This window comes from Schistocerca piceifrons, chromosome 1, assembly GCF_021461385.2.
Source record: "Schistocerca piceifrons isolate TAMUIC-IGC-003096 chromosome 1, iqSchPice1.1, whole genome shotgun sequence".
Taxonomy (NCBI): Eukaryota; Metazoa; Arthropoda; class Insecta; order Orthoptera; family Acrididae; genus Schistocerca; species Schistocerca piceifrons.
The window spans coordinates 673,461,399-673,479,704 of NC_060138.1; the positions used below are offsets into that span (position 1 = coordinate 673,461,399).

Here is an 18,306-nt window from a genome sequence, read left to right on the forward strand (position 1 = left end):
GCTGAGCAATAATGAACCAGGCGAACTGATTTAATGTTGACTTTCCATTTATGGGAAGACTCCATCATTTGACCGTGATGTCGCCTGACCTTCCATTACATTTTGTTGTCGTATAGTGGGAATCAGTCTTGAGCATTTTTCAGAAATGTGTGTGCTCTTCAGCAGATTTCATTTTCAGTAATCTTTCAGCAGAGCTGGAAAAACTGAGTGGTAAGTCCCAAATATGAAAAGTCAGGATGACATGTTGCTTTGTGGTACACTCCTCCTGTTCTGTACACCGAGCGAAGTAGCACAGTGGTTAGCACTCTGGAATCCCATTCGGCAGGACGACGGTTCAAACCCGCGTCTGGTCATCCTGCTTTAGGTGTTCCATGATACCGTATCCCTTAACAGCTTGAGGCAAATTCCGGGACACGTCCGATTTCCGTGCCTATCTTCCCTAATCCGAGGATGTGCTCTGTCTCTAATGACCTCACTGTCGACGGATAGTTAAACACTAATCTCCTCCTCTATCCTCTGTTTTGTACAGGAGCTCCTCGCAGTAATTCAGAATTTTTCTCTGGTATTTTATTTATTGGTATACTTTATCACCATTATTTAATCGTGATTTATTAATTCTTTTGTTTATAAAATTTCTAATAAGCTTTCTGTAAAATTTGAAGTGTAGTGACTCATTCCATGACCAGGTAGCTTCGTCTAGCGTGATTTGACGGACATAACTATTAATTCGTAGGATAGCGTGTTAACTATTTGATTTCCTTAAAACTTATTTGAAAGCAGTTGAGAACTTGAAATTTTATGCGTCATGATCCTTCGACTCCTGTGTTTTTTTACGTGTCTGATAGTAATAAAATAGCTTTGCTATGGATTCAAGTTTTGGAGTTAAGAGATAATGACAGAACATTATCTGAAACTTGTGTCGTGGAATTTTCGATGACATCGAAAAGTATTAGAATCAACGATATTATATGTTTTCCTAGAACTTAAACACCTCTGAGTGTGCTGGTAATGGGGGAGTAGTTGTAAAGTCTGTATTTTGTTATTATTGTTGTTGAACTGTTTCAACCATGGATGGGAATAAGGATGAAGCAGAAAGGTGTATCGAGTATGCAGTTAAGTTTCTTGCGGAGGGCAGACTTGATAAAGCCGAAAAGTTTCTTCAGAAAGCTGAGAGGTTATACCCAACTCAAAAAGCCAAAGGTGAGAGGTGTTATGTTTTATATATTTGAAGTAGGCGAAGTTAATGATTCATAAGTGCCGTGCGTCCGTATGAATATACATTATTGGTGTTGATATGAACGCGCGGTGCGTTTTGTTTTTTGGATTAACCTATACTCTGGTGGTAAGCTTGACGTCTGCTTGCATCATTCCTACTTAGTTCTTAAAAGTAAGTTACGCAGAGAGATATAGCAGCTTTCCTAATTACTTCATTGTACTACGCAAATTTATGTGGGTGTAGGCCTCTTGGACATAATTTTGGACGTCTTGTGTGTCGGTGTTTTTTCTTTTCCCAGATAGCCTAATTTGTAGCACTCGTGCTTTTTGGACGATTGTGACAGCTGTCAGAATTTGAGAGCTGGAGCGTTACATGTTCGTGTTAAAATTTAAACCATAAACTTTCGTGCGTGAACTTTTGAGTGATTATTTCACGTTTGTCATCACTTGTATTTGTGAAAGTGCCAATGTAAGTCTTTGTTCGAAGTCCACTTTAAACTGAGACAAAGGGCGAGGTAGGGAATATGGGCAGGTTCTGTATTTCCATAGTCTCTCTCCCCACCCATTTTTTATCTAAAGTGCTTGTGTTGCTTGATTTGGAGGTGGAAAAAGTTTAGTGAGGTGAAGATGTTGAAGCCTGCTCATTAGGCAGTATATGTTACAACTAATAGTCAATTCGTTCACTTTTTCGGAAATAATGTCTGTAAGTCAGCCAAAATAATTTTTGTTTTACTTTAGTGGGACTGAAGTGATTCCTGTGTAAAATATATTGTTGAAGTAAATACTATCGAAGCTTTCAAAATCTTCTCACAGCTCCATACAACATATTTCCTTTGTATCATTGTGGATCTAATAACTTTCTGTTGTACTGGATGCCTCCCCCCGCCCCCCATTGATAGATTGATCTGTAGGGTAGTATGGAGACAATTTGGTTAGAAATTGGTGAAGCTAACAATATGAAAGGCCAATAAAGGTTGTGGTAACAAATTTGCCTGTTATACTTTTATCAAAATTACTTGGTAATTGACACATTGCACCTGGGGGGCGGAGGCTAGGGGCATTGTTGCCATTGTGCATCCAGCTGTGCTTCACAAGGTGCTGCATGTACCCTAAAAACAGGCAACACAGTGAGCACGTGGTGCTCGAGAAAGATCTGTGATTGCATGGAGACTGTCCCCTACCATTTGACTCACTGAAATGACAGTGCAAAGTAATTTTAATCTGAGTGTAGTACACCCTAATGTTTATGTCTGTGCAATTTGGAAAAATGCTAGAAGGGTCCTATGCCTAACTTTTACCGGAAAAGCAGCATGAATAAATTTAGCGTTTTGCTGTTCTGGTCATAAGAACACTATGAAAGCCTTTCATGTGGTTTAATAAGACATTATTTTGCAATATAGCCTTAGTTACTCATGGGTTACAGTATGCTATGCAGTAAATGAGATACTGTGTTATTTATCTTTGTATGTAGACCATAGTACTACTAGGACTATATGCCAATGAAAATATGGAATAGTGCAGCTATAGCTAGCAGTAGAAGAATAGATGCTACAAAATGTTATTGGTTGAAGATTCCTAGTGCCATATTTTACAACAATATACTTCTTTGTAGAGAAAGCAATTATTTTTAGGCTTCCAAAAGGTGTATTTATGATTCCATCATCCTGGTTAATTGCCCATTGGCCATTGTTTGTCTATAATTAATAAATAAATAAATAAATAAAAATTTAATGGGAACACTAGCCTCATGAAATCATTTTCACTTATGGTCTTACAGCCTGCAGTGGTAGTATGTAGCATGGCTCTGTATGGGAAAGCAATAGAAGACCACCTCTACTAGTGAGTTTTAAGTGCTTATTAGGAAATAGTCTTGTCTTCAGTTTACGCTGTTAAGTTTCATTACACTATGGCTGAGTGCCATTTCATCTGTTTCATTTTGCAACTTAATAATTTTGTTGTGAACTGAAAAAGAGTAAGTCATATTGTATATTTTGCCGTACAGGATGCTTTTGAACTACTGATATTCATTGTATGGACCTTGTCTAGGGCAAAGTTGATGACCATATAGTGCTGTGTTTTTTGTCCTTGATATGAAATGTGCACCCCTAGACTTTCCTGACAGGTTGGCAGCCTGGGCAATTTTTCTGCAGTCCCAATTTTCATCTCCATATGAATTGCTGGAAAACAAAGAGAAAAGCAATGATTTGACTAGAAGATTTGCAACAACAAATCTTTTTTCCATGCAGCTACTTTCCTGTCTACCTCGCAAATGGAGTTTCCCTATGGAGTATCCCCTGATCTGTTCTACAAATGTACTTCACATGTGATAAAAGCCTACTTACAGAATTACAAGAATTACAGTAAGGTGAAGAATCTAGGAAGCCTCTGCCTGTTGCTGCATAATGATTGCAGTATAATTTTAAACTAATCCCAGTGTCAGAGGCATCTAAGCAGTCATTCTTCTCATATGCCGTATACAAATGCAATCCAAAGAAACCCAAATAAAGTATATTATGTGAAGTATCCTTCCTCAATACACTCCATTGGCTTGTACAGTTCGGCGTAGAAAATACGAGGTTTGGAGCAAGAGTCATTGCATTTAGTTTTTTCTTGTTGATTCCAAACCGGGTTGTAAATGAGGTCGACAGAACCATCCGATCCCACCCGTCGGCTTTGACCCGTGACGTAAGGCTGTTGTGGTGTGTGACGTCACGGCGGCGCGGAATTTAGTTTGCGAGAGTGACGTGTTTGTAGGTGTCATTTTGATGCGATCGGTGGTGCTCTCTGGTGGTGTTAGGTGATGTTTTTGGTTTAGTTTGCGAGTGTGGCGTCATGTGTGAATTTTGGTAAATTGCTTTTTTTATGTCTTTGGTAGGTATGGATATGACTGACAGGGTCAACAGTTTTCGGTTGTCGGCTATGATGGGGGACAGTGCGTTGTGTCTAATAAAATTTCTTCAACTATTCAGATTTTTGGATGAAGTCGCGAAGTGTTCAGTATGTCGTGAAGAAATGAGGCTTACTGAAAGTTCCGGCGTCTCGGACCAGGGATGGCTGTATGTGGAGATGCCGTAAGGATAACAGGTCAAGGGAAGTGTTCGATCCCAATGTGTGGCTGTGAATGTTGGTATTGGTGTCGGGAGATGTTTTTGAGCTATATAGATCAAGGGAAGTGTTCGATCCCAATTTATGGGATCGGGAGCTGCTGTTGAGCTATATAGGTCAAGGGAAGAGTCAGATTCCAGATGATATTGTGTTTAATGGTATAAGGGGAGTTTTGTGATGTCGGTTTTTTTCGTCGTTTTGCGTGGTTTTGTACAGGGGCGGGTGTCTAAATTTGTTTATATTTAGTTTGTCCCCACTCAAGAAACCAGTATTTCCCGCACTTGTCCCGTTAGTGTCATTAGGCTTTTTGTGGAACATATGTGTGTTTGTTTTTCGATGTATTTTCGTCCTCATAATGTGTATGTAACGACTTTGTATGCGCCATATTGGAATCGTGGTTTATGGTCGTTTCCACCATATTTGTGACGTCATGGGTCAAAGCAGATGGGCGGGATCGGGCGCTTCCGTATTTCCGGAAAATGTGACATATATAGATGAGTGTGTGGTGGGAACTATATGTGTGGACACTGAAGATCATGCAAACATCTTACCTTTATATTTAGTATGGTAGTGTGCAGGACAATATGGGTTTATGGTTCAAAGTGATTGCAGCCCAGGGCACACACGGACAACGTGACAAGACTGGACGTAAAGGCCCTTGCAATGTTCACCCTGTGGTGTCAACAATGGGGAGGTATTGAATACCATCTGCATCACCATTTGGCGCACCATGTTTGAATTGGATCACCTGTTGTTGCATGGCATTGGCAATGTCCTCTCATGCTGCAAACTGCTTACCATGAAATGGTTCCTTTACCTTTTGTACGAGATCAGAGATACAAGGCACATCCTTAGTGTCGCAGTTACAACTGTACTTACTGCCTTATGTGGTTTTGTGCTGCCAAGCAGTATGATTGCACTACCCATAAGATCCGGACATTTCTCCTGAATGCCACAGTGTACCTGTCTCACCAGGAAGCCCTGCTCACTGTTCTAATATGTGGCACACAATGACATCCTTGACGTCATATGTGATAACCATCTGTTTCGCAAGGGGAAGGATATTGATGGTACTTGTGCTGCCATGTTGATCTGGCGTGTCACCACTCTGTGAACTGACGTTTGAGCTCTGGTTTGTATGCTCCACATATATGTATTAAATTAAAAGTAATGTATTATGGTTTTGGCTTAGAGCATATGTTACCCGTACAGCTTTTTGAACCTCCCCCATTACATGCAAATGTTGCATGATCGTGTAATGATCACAGTTGCCAGTTCTCGAGTACTCTGATGTGGATCATTGTGGATCATTGTGTTTAAATGGCCTTCATCAAATCATGAAAGTCTTCCTGAACATGGAGAGTCACTGTTGTCAAACTGATCCTCCTTAAAATGAGGAAACCATTTTCTTGCCGTGCTGTGTCCAGTGGCACTATTTCCATTCAGGGTGCAAATATTTCTGGCTTCCTCCGCTGCTGACACCCCTCAATTGAACTCAAACAGAAGAATATTGTTGGAAGTGTCCAGATTTCTCCACTTTGCACTCCATTTTCTAGTGTCGACAGCTCCACTCACAACCTGCAAATGACAGCATGTAAACTCAAATAGCAATAGTGAACTACAAATAAAAAATGACAGTTGATAAATAAATCCATAGCAACCAGAATATCAACATGAAAAACAAAAACACTATGAACTTATGCACAAACCCATTGTCTTCACCTGTATGTGTTGTGCATTTTCTTTTGGGAAATCTCTCGGATTACCTGTTCTCAGTATTGGGACATTGTCACAGCTTGTCTCAGCTTTATTCTATATTACTTGAAAATTCTGCTATTGACTCCCTAATAATGAGGATAAAGGGACTAATAATCAAATTTGAGTCCTTTAGGAACCATATTGATCATCATTTATCTAGGCTCACTAGGAAGGCAAGGCAAGCAGTTAGATGTGGTGTTACAGTATTTGTTGAATTGAGTTGTTATAGTATTTGTTGCTTAGTAGCGACTATCACTGGTGAGTTTGCTGACCTTTAGTCTTAGTAATTCCAATAAGTTTTTGGGCCTGTCAAGTATCTTTGACAAATCTTTTGTGATATCAGGGACTATGGTCCAACTTTTATAAAGATATCATTAATACACTATCAAAAATTTTAATAAAAATGTCAGTTCTTTTAAAGTGTAATTCTGGTGTTTTGTACATTTTTCATTGCTGGATTGGCCACTTAAAATGTTCCCATCTGGATTTGTTATGCTTAAAAATGTTGACCAGGCATGGCATATTGTGGTTACAACCTAACAATGAGACTATTTGGCAGAGGCCATACTTTTCTTACTGACATTCATAAATATCTAAGGTAAAATGTTACTGATTTGGCAGTGAAAAACTTCATTTTGGTGAGTGAAAATGCATGTAGTGTTCTTTAGGTCAGAAAACCCTGTTTAACATTTGTCCAGTGAACTTGTTCGTATTCTGGAGTTCAATTTCAGAAATCCTGACAAATATCCATTTATGGCTGCCCAGGGGTCGCATTCTGGAAAGCCTCATGGCATCCGAAGAACTGTGCATCCTCAACTCTGGTGCTCCCACTCATTTCTGTACTGCTTCTGGGTCGTCGTCAGCTATTGACCTTTCCTTTTGCTCTCCAGCACTCGCGGATTCTGCTTTGTGGGAGGTTGCCGCTGACCTCCATTCTAGTGACCACTTCCCCCTTTGGATTCGCCTCCTGGATGAGACTGTGGCATTACCAGTGCCGCCCAGGTGGAACCTCTGCAGAGCTGACTGGACACTTTTCAGCGATTTAGCTGTTTTGGAACACCGTGCCAGCGTCCACGAATGTGTCGACCATGTTACAGCCGTGATCTCCCATGCTGCTGAATTGTCGATCCCACGGACCTCAAGTCATCCCAAGAGGCGCCTTGTCCCTTGGTGGACCACTGAGTGCCGCTCAGCCATCCGAGCCCGCCGTGCAGCTCTGCGCCGCTTCAAGTGCCGTCCCTCAGCTGACAATCTTGCGGCCTTTCGGGTGGCAAGGGCCAAGGCGCGGCGAGTGATTAAAGAGAGCAAACGACGGTCATGGCAATCGTTCTTGAACTCCATCTCCCGCTCCACTAGTTCTACAAAAGTGTGGGAAGCCATCAGGAGGATCTACGGGAAACACAGCCAACTACCTGTCACGGCATTGCTGCATCAGGGTAGTCTACTCACGGCGCCGAGAGACATTGCCCAGACACTGGCCATGTATTTTGCCGAATCTACTGCCACTATTAACTGTGATCCAGATTTCTGCCGCTACCGCATTGCCATCGAGAGGGATCACTTGGACTTCCGGTCTCCGAATTCTGAACCCTACAACTGCCCCTTCACAATGTGGGAACTGGATTCGGCGCTGTCTGTGGCTCATGATACTGCGCCAGGTGATGATCAAATCCTGTACAGCATGCTGCAGCACTTGTTGCTGCCATCCAAGGAAGTACTCCTGAATTGTTTTAATATGATATGGTCATCCGGCACGTTCCCTGACCCTTGGAGGGAGGCGATTTTGGTTCCCCTCCTCAAACCGGGAAAGGACCGAATGCATCCCAGTAGTTATCGGAGTTTGCTTTGACGAGCTGTGTCGGGAAGACATTGGAACGCATGGTCAACCGTCGCCTGGTTTGGCTGCTTGAGACCAGGCAGCTCCTTAGCCACTCTCAGTGTGGCTTTCGGAGATGTCGTTCAACTATAGACAACTTGACCCTGCTTGAGGCGGTCATCCAGCAGGCCTTCTTACGTAACCAGCATTGTCTAGGTGTATTCTTTGACATTAATAAGGCGTATGACACTACTTGGCGCCGCCTTATCCTCAATCAACTCCATCAGTGGGGCTTTCGTGGCCATCTCCCCATCTTCATTCGGTCCTTTCTTTCCCGCCGCCTCTTTCGATATCGGGTTGGTAATGTGCTATCTGATTTGTACGTGCAGGAGAATGGTGTTCCTCAGGGAAGGGTTTTAAGTGTCACCCTCTTTGCCGTCGCCATTAACAGTATCACGTCCACTATCCGGAGTCCTGCCCAGTGCTCCTTGTTTGTGGACGATTTTGCTGTTTTCTGTTCTTCCTCCAGTCTTGTCACTGCTAGTCGGCAGCTGCAGCTTACGATAAAGCGATTACAGGGATGGACTGCGAAGACGGGTTTTACCTTTTCTGCAGACAAATGTGTGTGTGTTCATTTTAATCGTTCTCGACGTGCTTTTACCTCCCCTGAATTGCGTCTGAGGGGCACCATTCTTCCTTTTAGAGACACTGTGAGGTTCCTGGGCCTCACTTTTGATTCCAAGTTGTCGTGGTTGCCGCACCTTAAAGAGCTCAAGGTGCGGGCCCTGAAGGCGCTCAATATTTTGAAGTGTCTGAGCCATCGGTCCTGGGGAGCAGATCGGGCGCGTCTGCTGCAGTTTTATAGGGCTTTCGTCCGGTCGCGTCTTGACTATGGATGCACTGTGTATGGGTCAGCGAGGCCTTCGTATCTGAAGATTCTTGACGCAGTACACCATGAGGGTATCAGGCTGGCCACTGGTGCCTTCCGTACCAGTCCCATCCCCAGCCTGTGTGCTGAGGCAGGGGAACCGCCGCTCGCCATCCGGCGGAAACTCCTCATGGTGCGACGAGTGTGTCAATTCCTTGCCTGTCCTCCCTCCCCTGCATACCCTACTGTTGCCCGACCGCCTATGGAACGTCTCTTTTCCAGTCGTCCAAGGGCAACGAGACCATTTGGGATTCGTGCCAAGCATTTGCTTGAGTCCCTTGGTGTGGAGCGTGTGGCACCCCAACTCCAGGGTTTTACCCGCCTGCCTCCCTGGTTGCTCCAGAGGCCCAGCGTCCTTTTAGACTTGTCAGAGTACCAGAGGAGCTGCACTCCTGCGTTTGTTTTTACCTCCTTATTTTACGATATTTTAAACCAGCATCCTGACCATGTACCAGTATTTACGGATGGCTCTAAACAGGGGGACTCTGTAGGTTGTGCTGTGGTTTTCCCTGATCGAGTCATCAAATTACGGTTTCCTGCAGCGTTTACCATCTTTGATGCCGAATTGTTTGCGATCTTGCGGGCATTGGAGCAGATGAGATGTGTTCCCAGTCTTAAGTTTCTCATCTGTTCTGACTCTCTGAGTGCCCTTCAGACCATGCAACACTTGTATCCAGCGGATACGGTCGTCCAGAACATCCATGATACCCTACTCCACCTGCAACGGCAGGGGAAGGAGGTTTCTTTCTGCTGGGTGCCGGGGCACGTGGGTATTAGGGGAAATGAACTGGCAGATGTGGCTGCCAAAGATGCATGTTCCCTCCCTCACGTTGTTGAATGTGCCGTCCCCCTCCATGCTGTTACCTCCCTTTTGCGTTCTCGTGTTATGCGTCAATGGGAAGAGGAGTGGCTGGCAGTCGGTGAAAATAAGCTGCGACTGGTCAAGGCCACCACGCGGCCATGGCGTACATCCTACCAGTCATGCAGGCGGGATGAGGTTCTCCTCACCCGCCTCCGCATCGGGCACAGTCCCTTAATGCACGGTTTTTTACTCCGGCGGGAGGACCCCCCAATCTGTAGTGTTTGTGGCGTCCAGATAACTGTCCGCCACATTTTACTTGACTGTCCTTTATTCTCTGACCAGAGGGCGGTGGTTTCCTTGCCACCGGAATTGCCCTCTATTTTGCAAGACGACGCAACGACTGTGGTTAAAGTCTTACGGTTTTGTGTCCTGTCCAATTTGTTGCCTCGGATTTTAGGGAGAGGATTTTAATGTGCTGCTGGGTGACTGGTTCACCCAGGTTTTAGGTAAGAGGTCCGCCAGTCACGATTACCTACTTGTTTTCCTTCTATTTCTGTTCTCTTTTTCTTGTGTTTCCTTTCCTTTTTTTAGTGCGTTTCTTCTCCTCTTGTTTTGCCTCTGTATGTGAGGATTTGTAACTGCGTCAGGTCTGTGTCTTTTAGCCGTTCTCCTTGTTCGCTGTCCGTCTTCGTCCCTTCTCCGCATGTGTTCCTGTTTCTATGCGTTTGGGCGCTGATGACCACGCTGTTTAGCGCCCGAAAACCTCAAACCACACACACACACACACACACACACACACACACACACACACACACACACACACACACACACACAACCCTGTTTAACATTTGTCCAGTGAACTTGTTCGTATTCTGGAGTTCAATTTCAGAAATCCTGAAAAATATCCATTTATGGCTGCTGTAACAACATTGGAATGAAAATGGTTTCCAGCCACAAATTTCTTTAGATATGCTAGTGTGGATGTGGGATAACACCGTACTTCGTGAAAAGGGGATATGTTCCAACAAATCATGATTAAAATACCGTTTTCAAGATGTGATTCTTAATGATTTCCTTTACCATTAAAGTTGCTATGACATGTTGGGAACCCATGTTTAGTCACAGTGACAGATTGGTAGACAAAATCAGTTGGATTATTTATAAAGTGGTGCAGAATGTAGCTCTAAGAAATCATTTATGAACTTACTTTTTTGAATAAATAGAATACATATCTTGCAAGGTGGTATCTGAGTTAATTCTAAGTGTAACTTCTGTTGTACTCTTTTCTGATGTTATTGTGGAACAGCTGTTTCATAAATATCTTGTTTCAGATGGAGTGATAAATAAAGTCGCAATAGCATGGAGAGTTTTGGTTTACATGTCTAGATTTTGTTGTCATTGAGTATAGGGTTGCAGCTCACAGAATATTATGTAAATAAATTATGAAATTCGTTGATATGAAAACACTGGAATAATTTCAAGCAGCTAAAATTATATTTCTAGGGTGACTTCATTATTCTTCTCAGCTGTTTGCATTGTCTGAAAATGCCCAGAACATCTTGATATAATTTTGAGGGAGCACTGCTCATAATACGACATACTAGTTTCTTGGATTTAACTTTTCTCTTTAGTCTTCAATTTTTGTCAGTGGTATAGACCGAACTCGGATGGAGTAAGTTCTCATGACCTCAGCAAGGGAAGTGTCCAGGCGTCTCAGAGTATACCAAAGCGATGTTGTTTGGACATGGAGGAGATACAAAGAGACAGGAACTATCGAGGACATGCCTCCCTGAGTTTGCCCAAGGGCTACTACTGCAGTGGATGGCTGCTACGTACAGATTATGTCTTGGAGGAACCCTGACAGCAACGCCACTGTATTGAGTAATTCTTTTTGTGCAGCTACAGGACGTCGTGTTAAGACTCAACTGTGTGCAATAGGCTGCATGGTCTGCAACTTCACTTCCAACGTCCATGGCGAGGTACATCTTTACAACCACGACACCAAGCAGTGCAGTGCAGATGGGCCCAACAACATGCCAAATGGACCACTCAGTATTGGCATCACATTCTCTTCACTGATGAGTGTTGAATATGCCTTCAACCAGGCAATCATCAGACGTGTTTGGAGGCAACCTAGTCAGGCTGAATTCCTTAGACACACCATCCAGCAAGTGCAGCAAGGTGGAGGTTCCCTGCCCGTTTTGGGGTGACATTATGTGGGGCCGACGTATGCCGCTGGTGGTCATGGAAGGCACTGTAACGGCTGTACGATACGTGAACACCATCCTCAGACTGATAGAGCAACCATATCAGCAGCATATTGGCAAGGCATTCGTCTTCATGGACGACAATTTTCGCCCCCATTGTGCATGTCTCGTGAATAACTTCCTTCAGGATAATGACATTGTTTGACTAGAATGGCAAGCTTGTTCTTCAGGCATGAACCCTATCAAACATGCCTGGGATAGATTCAAAAAGGCTGTTTATGGGTGACGTGACCCACCAACCACTCTGAGGGATCTACACTGAATTGCCGGTGAGTGGGACAATCTTGACCAACAGTATCTTGATGAACTTGTGGATAGTATGCCACGACGAATGGAGACAGGCATCAATGAAAGAGGGTGAGCTACTGGGTATTGGAGGTACCGGTGTGTACAGGAATCTGGACCACTACCTCTGAAGGTCTCGCCGTATGGTGGTACAACATGCAATGTGTGGTTTTCATTAGCAATAGAAAGGGCAGAAATGATATTTATGTTGATCTCTATTGCAATTTTGTGTACGGGTTCCGGAACTCTCAGAACCGAGGTGATGCAGAACTTTTTTTGGTGTGTGTACAACACTTAGAACTGAACTACAAACGCCAACATATACCCAGAATAGAACTGAACTCTTTGCTCGAGAGTGCTGCTATTTATACACACACTGAATATTTCAGAATGCTTCTGTTTACGTGAGCATGACATATTTCAGAATATACAGACATTACAAACATGAGATATTTCTAGAAGCTTTCAGAAACAACAGACACTAAATAACAAATAATTTTTGTTGGCCAGTTTGAACTAGTGACCTGCAGCAAACCAGCCAGTGATGCTAACCACTACACTGTGCTGCGTACATCAGAGCTCGTGGCAGGGTCCACCATTCCCCCTGAATGGCCCTGTGTTGGTTTATTTGGTATTCATCTGACATTGTAATTTGTGCGAGAAGGTGTGTAAAGGGTTCAAAGTAGCCACTTCGTGTGTTATGCTGCATGCTGTATGTTAAATTTTCAAGAAATGTGCTTGTGAGAGTAAAGTAGTCTGCTGGAACTTGTGGATTTCAGTATGGTTGCAAAGTTTGTTTGCTAATAGGTATACTGGTAAAAAAAAAGGCAAGAAAATTCCACAGGATAGAAACTAAAATCTGAAAGACACCCCAAGCACCTGTAGCTAACTGATGGATTGCACGTAGAGAACATAACAGCACAGACCAGCACAACATGCTACAATCTCCTACTATGGTGATATTGATTTAAGAGTTTCCTCAGACTGTTGCAAGTGTTGGGGGTCAGGAAGAGGAAAAGTGCGCAGCAGTTGAGAGGGATAAGATGTGTGGTACAAGGAAGGAGTTAGAGGATAATGGGAGGTGTGAATAAGGGAAAACGGGTGGCCCGCAAAGGGCGTAATAATGTGAACTCAAAAGCTGCTGTTCATGAACCAGACATAAAGTAAAAGATTGGGTTTGAGAAGAGTGGTGTGGGAATTGATATAGGAGGAAAAGTTGAGGAAGGTAGTGTGAATAAACAATATGCCAGATGAACATTTCTCACATTCATAGTTATGAGGTGATGGTGCTGAGGACTCAAATGGCTTGGATACTGAAGCATCTCTTAAAATAATTGGTGTTCTGCTCTGCAGAATGGTTAGTAGAGTTTGCCATAGTTTCGTAGTGGCTATTCTTGTATGTAGATAGCTGTTCGTTGCACACTTTCATTGCTGCCCAGCTGGTGTAGAATACATCTGCATAATATGTGGCCATGTGGCCCAACCATCTACAGGATAGAAATTGAATGGAAGTGGACTGTGATGGGTGGTGGTGGTGGTGGTGGTGGTGGTGGTGGTCATCCTCAGAGAAATTGTCCGTGTGGTGTGTTACTTGGAGAGAGATTTCCTTAGTGATTGTCTAACATGTTGCATGAATTGAGCTTGGGGGGGGGGGGGGGCGAAGAAAACTACTATTATACAGTCTCAAATTTGGAAAACGACTTTTAAAACAAAGTTGGACATAAGAATAAGGAAGAGTTTTTCATTTTGCAAAGAAAGAAAGAAATAAAACTTGACATGAAATCTCCCATTTGCTTTTCATTGTACGAGGTGCATTCAAGTTCTAAGGCCTCTGATTTTTTTTCTAATTAACTACTCACCTGAAATCGATGAAACTGGCATTACTTCTCAACGTAATCGCCCTGCAGACGTACACATTTTTCACAACGATGACGCCATGATTCCATGGCAGCGGCGAAGGCTTCTTTAGGAGTCTTTTTTGACCACCGGAAAATTGCTGAGGCAATAGCAGCATGGCTGGTGAATGTGCGGCCACGGAGAGTGTCTTTCATTGTTGGAAAAAGCCAAAAGTCACTAGGAGCCAGGCCAGGTGAGTAGGCAGCATGAGGAATCACTTCAAAGTTGTTATCACGAAGAAACTGTTGCGTAACGTTAGCTCGATGTGCGGGTGCGTTGTCTTGGTGAAACAGCACACGCGCAGCCCTTCCCGGACGTTTCTGTTGCAGTGCAGGAAGGAATTTGTTCTTCAAAACATTTTTGTAGGATGCACCTGTTACCGTAGTGCCCTTTGGAATGCAATGGGTAAGGATTACGCCCTCGCTGTCCCAGAACATGGACACCATCATTTTTTCAGCACTGGCAGTTACCCGAAATTTTTTTGGTAGCGGTGAATCTGTGTGCTTCCATTGAGCTGACTGGCGCTTTGTTTCTGGATTGAAAAATGGCATCCACGTCTCATCCATAGGTCACAACCGATGAAAAGAAAGTCCCATTCATGCTGTCGTTGCGCGCCAACATTGCTTGGCAACATGCCACACGGGCAGCCATGTGGTCGTCCGTCAGCATTCGTGGCACCCACCTGGATGACACTTTTCGCATTTTCAGGTCGTCATGCAGGATTGTGTGCACAGAACCCACAGAAATGCCAACTCTGGAGGCGATCTGTTCAACAGTCATTCGGCGATCCCCCAAAACAATTCTCTCCACTTTCTCGATCATGTCGCCAGACCGGCTTGTGCGAGCCCGAGGTTGTTTCGGTTTGTTGTCACACGATGTTCTGCCTTCATTAAACTGTCGCACCCACGAACGCACTTTCAACACATCCATAACTCCATCACCACATGTCTCCTTCAACTGTCGATGAATTTCAATTGGTTTCACACCACGCAAATTCAAAAAACGAATGATTGCATGCTGTTCAAGTAAGGAAAACGTCGCCATTTTAAGTATTTAAAACAGTTCTCATTCTCTCCGCTGGCGGTAAAATTACATCTGCCGTAGGGTGTTGCCATCTCTGGGACGTATTGACAATGAACGCGGCCTCATTTATAAAACAATGCGAATGTTTCTATCTCTTTCCAGTCTGGAGAAAAAATATCGGAGGCCTTAGAACTTGAATGCACCTCGTAACTGAAGGTTGTTTGATCTGTCATGTTTCATTTCTTGTGAAATCAGTGTTTAGCTAATGCTAACTTTGATTTGCTGATGATGATAGAGCTGTTTTTACCTTTAAAGTATGTGTGCATGTACATGCTAATGGGTAAGTGAATGTTTAACTTACAGACGTCCTAAATAGTGTAGCAGTTACGTTACTTGAAACTTTTCACTTAGCAGTTCTAGCTTTTAGGTGAAGATGACAGCAACTTTAAACAGTTGGAGACAGATAATTATCAGAGGAAAATTCTAGAGATAATGCTAAATGTATGGAATAGTGCCAGATATATCAGAAGTTGACGAGCAGCCAATCACAACCATAAGGAGAACATACACATCTACTTACATACTTCACAGACCACCTTTCCTACTCTCATTTAGAATAAGAGAAAATTGACTGTTTGTATGCCTCTGCACCGGTCCTGATTTCTCTTGTTTTATCTTCATAGTCCTTATGCGATATGTATGTTGATGGCAGTAGAATTGTTCTGCAGCTGCTTCAAATGTCAGATCTCTAAATTTTCTCACGAGTGTTTTGTGAAAGGAATGTCTTCTTCCCTCTAGGAATTCACAGACTGCAGTGGGGCACTGTATCAAATGATTTTTGGAAACCTAGGAATACAGAATCTATCTGTTGCCCTTCATCCGTAGTTCACAGTAGATCATGTGGGGAAAAAGGCAATCTGAGTTCCACACGATCAGTACTTTCTAAAGGCGTGCTGATTCGTGAACCTAAGCTTTTCGGTCTCTAGCAAATTTTTTATATTCGAACACAGTCTGTGTTCTAGAATTCTGTGGCAAATCAATGTTAAGAATATTGGTCTGTAATTTTGTGGGTCCATTCTTTTACCCTTCTTATGTACAGAAGTCACTTTTCCAGTTGCTTGGGACTTTGTACTGAGTGAGAGATTTGCGATAAATGCAAGCTGAGTAAGGGGCTGAAGTCTTGGAGTACTCTCAGGAAAACCAAATTGGAATTCTATCTGGAGCTGATGATTTATTTTTTTAAACTCTTTCTGGTGCTTATCTATACTAGGGATGCTTGTTATTATTTCCACCCTAAGGGAGTTTGTGCGATGGTCAAACTGCTATTAGATTAGATTGACTTTCATTCCAATTGATCCATAGTGAGGAGGTCCTCCAGGATGTGGAACATGTCAGAAAAACAATAATACATGGCAAATATTTACAACTGGAACAAATAAGCTCATGTACCTTCCACTGTTCCCAAGTGGCTGATTGTCATTTTTTTTAATGAATACTATATGAAAGAATCATTTTACAAACACTAATGCACTGAATTTAAAACTAAAAGGTTTTTTTTATTTATGAGGTGATAAACATGCAATAGAACTGCTAGAATACTTATTTACACACATTACTGCACTGAAATTGTACAGAAGTGTGTGTGTGTGTGTAAAAGTAAAAATCTGTTGGTTCTACTGAGAAATTCATCAATGGAGTAGGAGGAGTTGGCCACCAATAAATCCTTTAGGCTTCTCTTAAATGGAATTTCATTGGTTATTAAGCTTTTTATGGCTGCTGGCAAGTTATTGAAAATGTGTGTTCCTGAATAATGCACACCTTGTTGTACAAGACTAAGTGACTTTAAATCCTTGTGAAGATTATTCTTATTTCTAGTATTTATTCCATGAATTGAGCTGTTGGTTTGAAAAAGTGATATATTTTTAATGACAAATTTCATTAAGGAATAAATACACTCCTGGAAATGGAAAAAAGAACACATTGACACCGGTGTGTCAGACCCACCATACTTGCTCCGGACACTGCGAGAGGGCTGTACAAGCAATGATCACACGCACGGCACAGCGGACACACCAGGAACCGCGGTGTTGGCGGTCGAATGGCGCTAGCTGCGCAGCATTTGTGTACCGCCGCCGTCAGTGTCAGCCAGTTTGCCGTGGCATACGGAGCTCCACCGCAGTCTTTAACACTGGTAGCATGCCGCGACAGCGTGGACATGAACCGTATGTGCAGTTGACAGACTTTGAGCGAGGGCGTATAGTGGGCATGCGGGAGGCCGGATGGACGTACCGCCGAATTGCTCAACACGTGGGGCGTGAGGTCTCCACAGTACATCGATGTTGTCGCCAGTGGTCGGCGGAAGGTGCACGTGCCCGTCGACCTGGGACCGGACCGCAACGACGCACGGATGCACGCCAAGACCGTAGGATCCTACGCAGTGCCGTAGGGGACCGCACCGCCACTTCCCAGCAAATTAGGGACACTGTTGCTCCTGGGGTATCGGCGAGGACCATTCGCAACCGTCTCCATGAAGCTGGGCTATGGTCCCGCACACCGTTAGGCCGTCTTCCGCTCACGCCCCAACATCGTGCAGCCCGCCTCCAGTGGTGTCGCGACAGGCGTGAATGGAGGGACGAATGGAGACGTGTCGTCTTCAGCGATGAGTCGCTTCTGCCTTGGTGCCAATGATGGTCGTATGCGTGTTTGGCGCCGTGCAGGTGAGCGCCACAATCAGGACTGCATACGACTGAGGCACACAGGGCCAACACCCGGCATCATGGTGTGGGGAGCGATCTCCTACACTGGCCTTACACCACTGGTGATCGTCGAGGGGACACTGAATAGTGCACGGTACATCCAAACTGTCATCGAACCCATCGTTCTACCATTCCTAGACCGGCAAGGGAACTTGCTGTTCCAACAGGACAATGCACGTCCGCATGTATCCCGTGCCACCCAACGTGCTCTAGAAGGTGTAAGTCAACTACCCTGGCCAGCAAGATCTCCGGATCTGTCCCCCATTGAGCATGTTTGGGACTGGATGAAGCGTCGTCTCACGCGGTTTGCATGTCCAGCACGAACGCTGGTCCAACTGAGGCGCCAGGTGGAAATGGCATGGCAAGCCGTTCCACAGGACTACATCCAGCATCTCTACGATCGTCTCCATGGGAGAATAGCAGCCTGCATTGCTGCGAAAGGTGGATATACACTG

General features: G+C 43.9%; 1 protein-coding gene across 1 annotated transcript in view; it reads left to right on the forward strand.

Moving 5' to 3' along the window:
- Positions 1-964: 964 nt before the first annotated feature.
- Positions 965-18,306, forward strand: part of LOC124709078 (dnaJ homolog subfamily B member 12) — a 128,115-nt gene continuing 110,773 nt past the window's right edge. Inside the window, exon 1 of the mRNA XM_047240729.1 lies at positions 965-1,200. Coding sequence (XP_047096685.1) covers positions 1,068-1,200 — 133 coding nt within the window. The 5' untranslated portion in view covers positions 965-1,067. The remainder of the gene's footprint in view (positions 1,201-18,306) is intronic.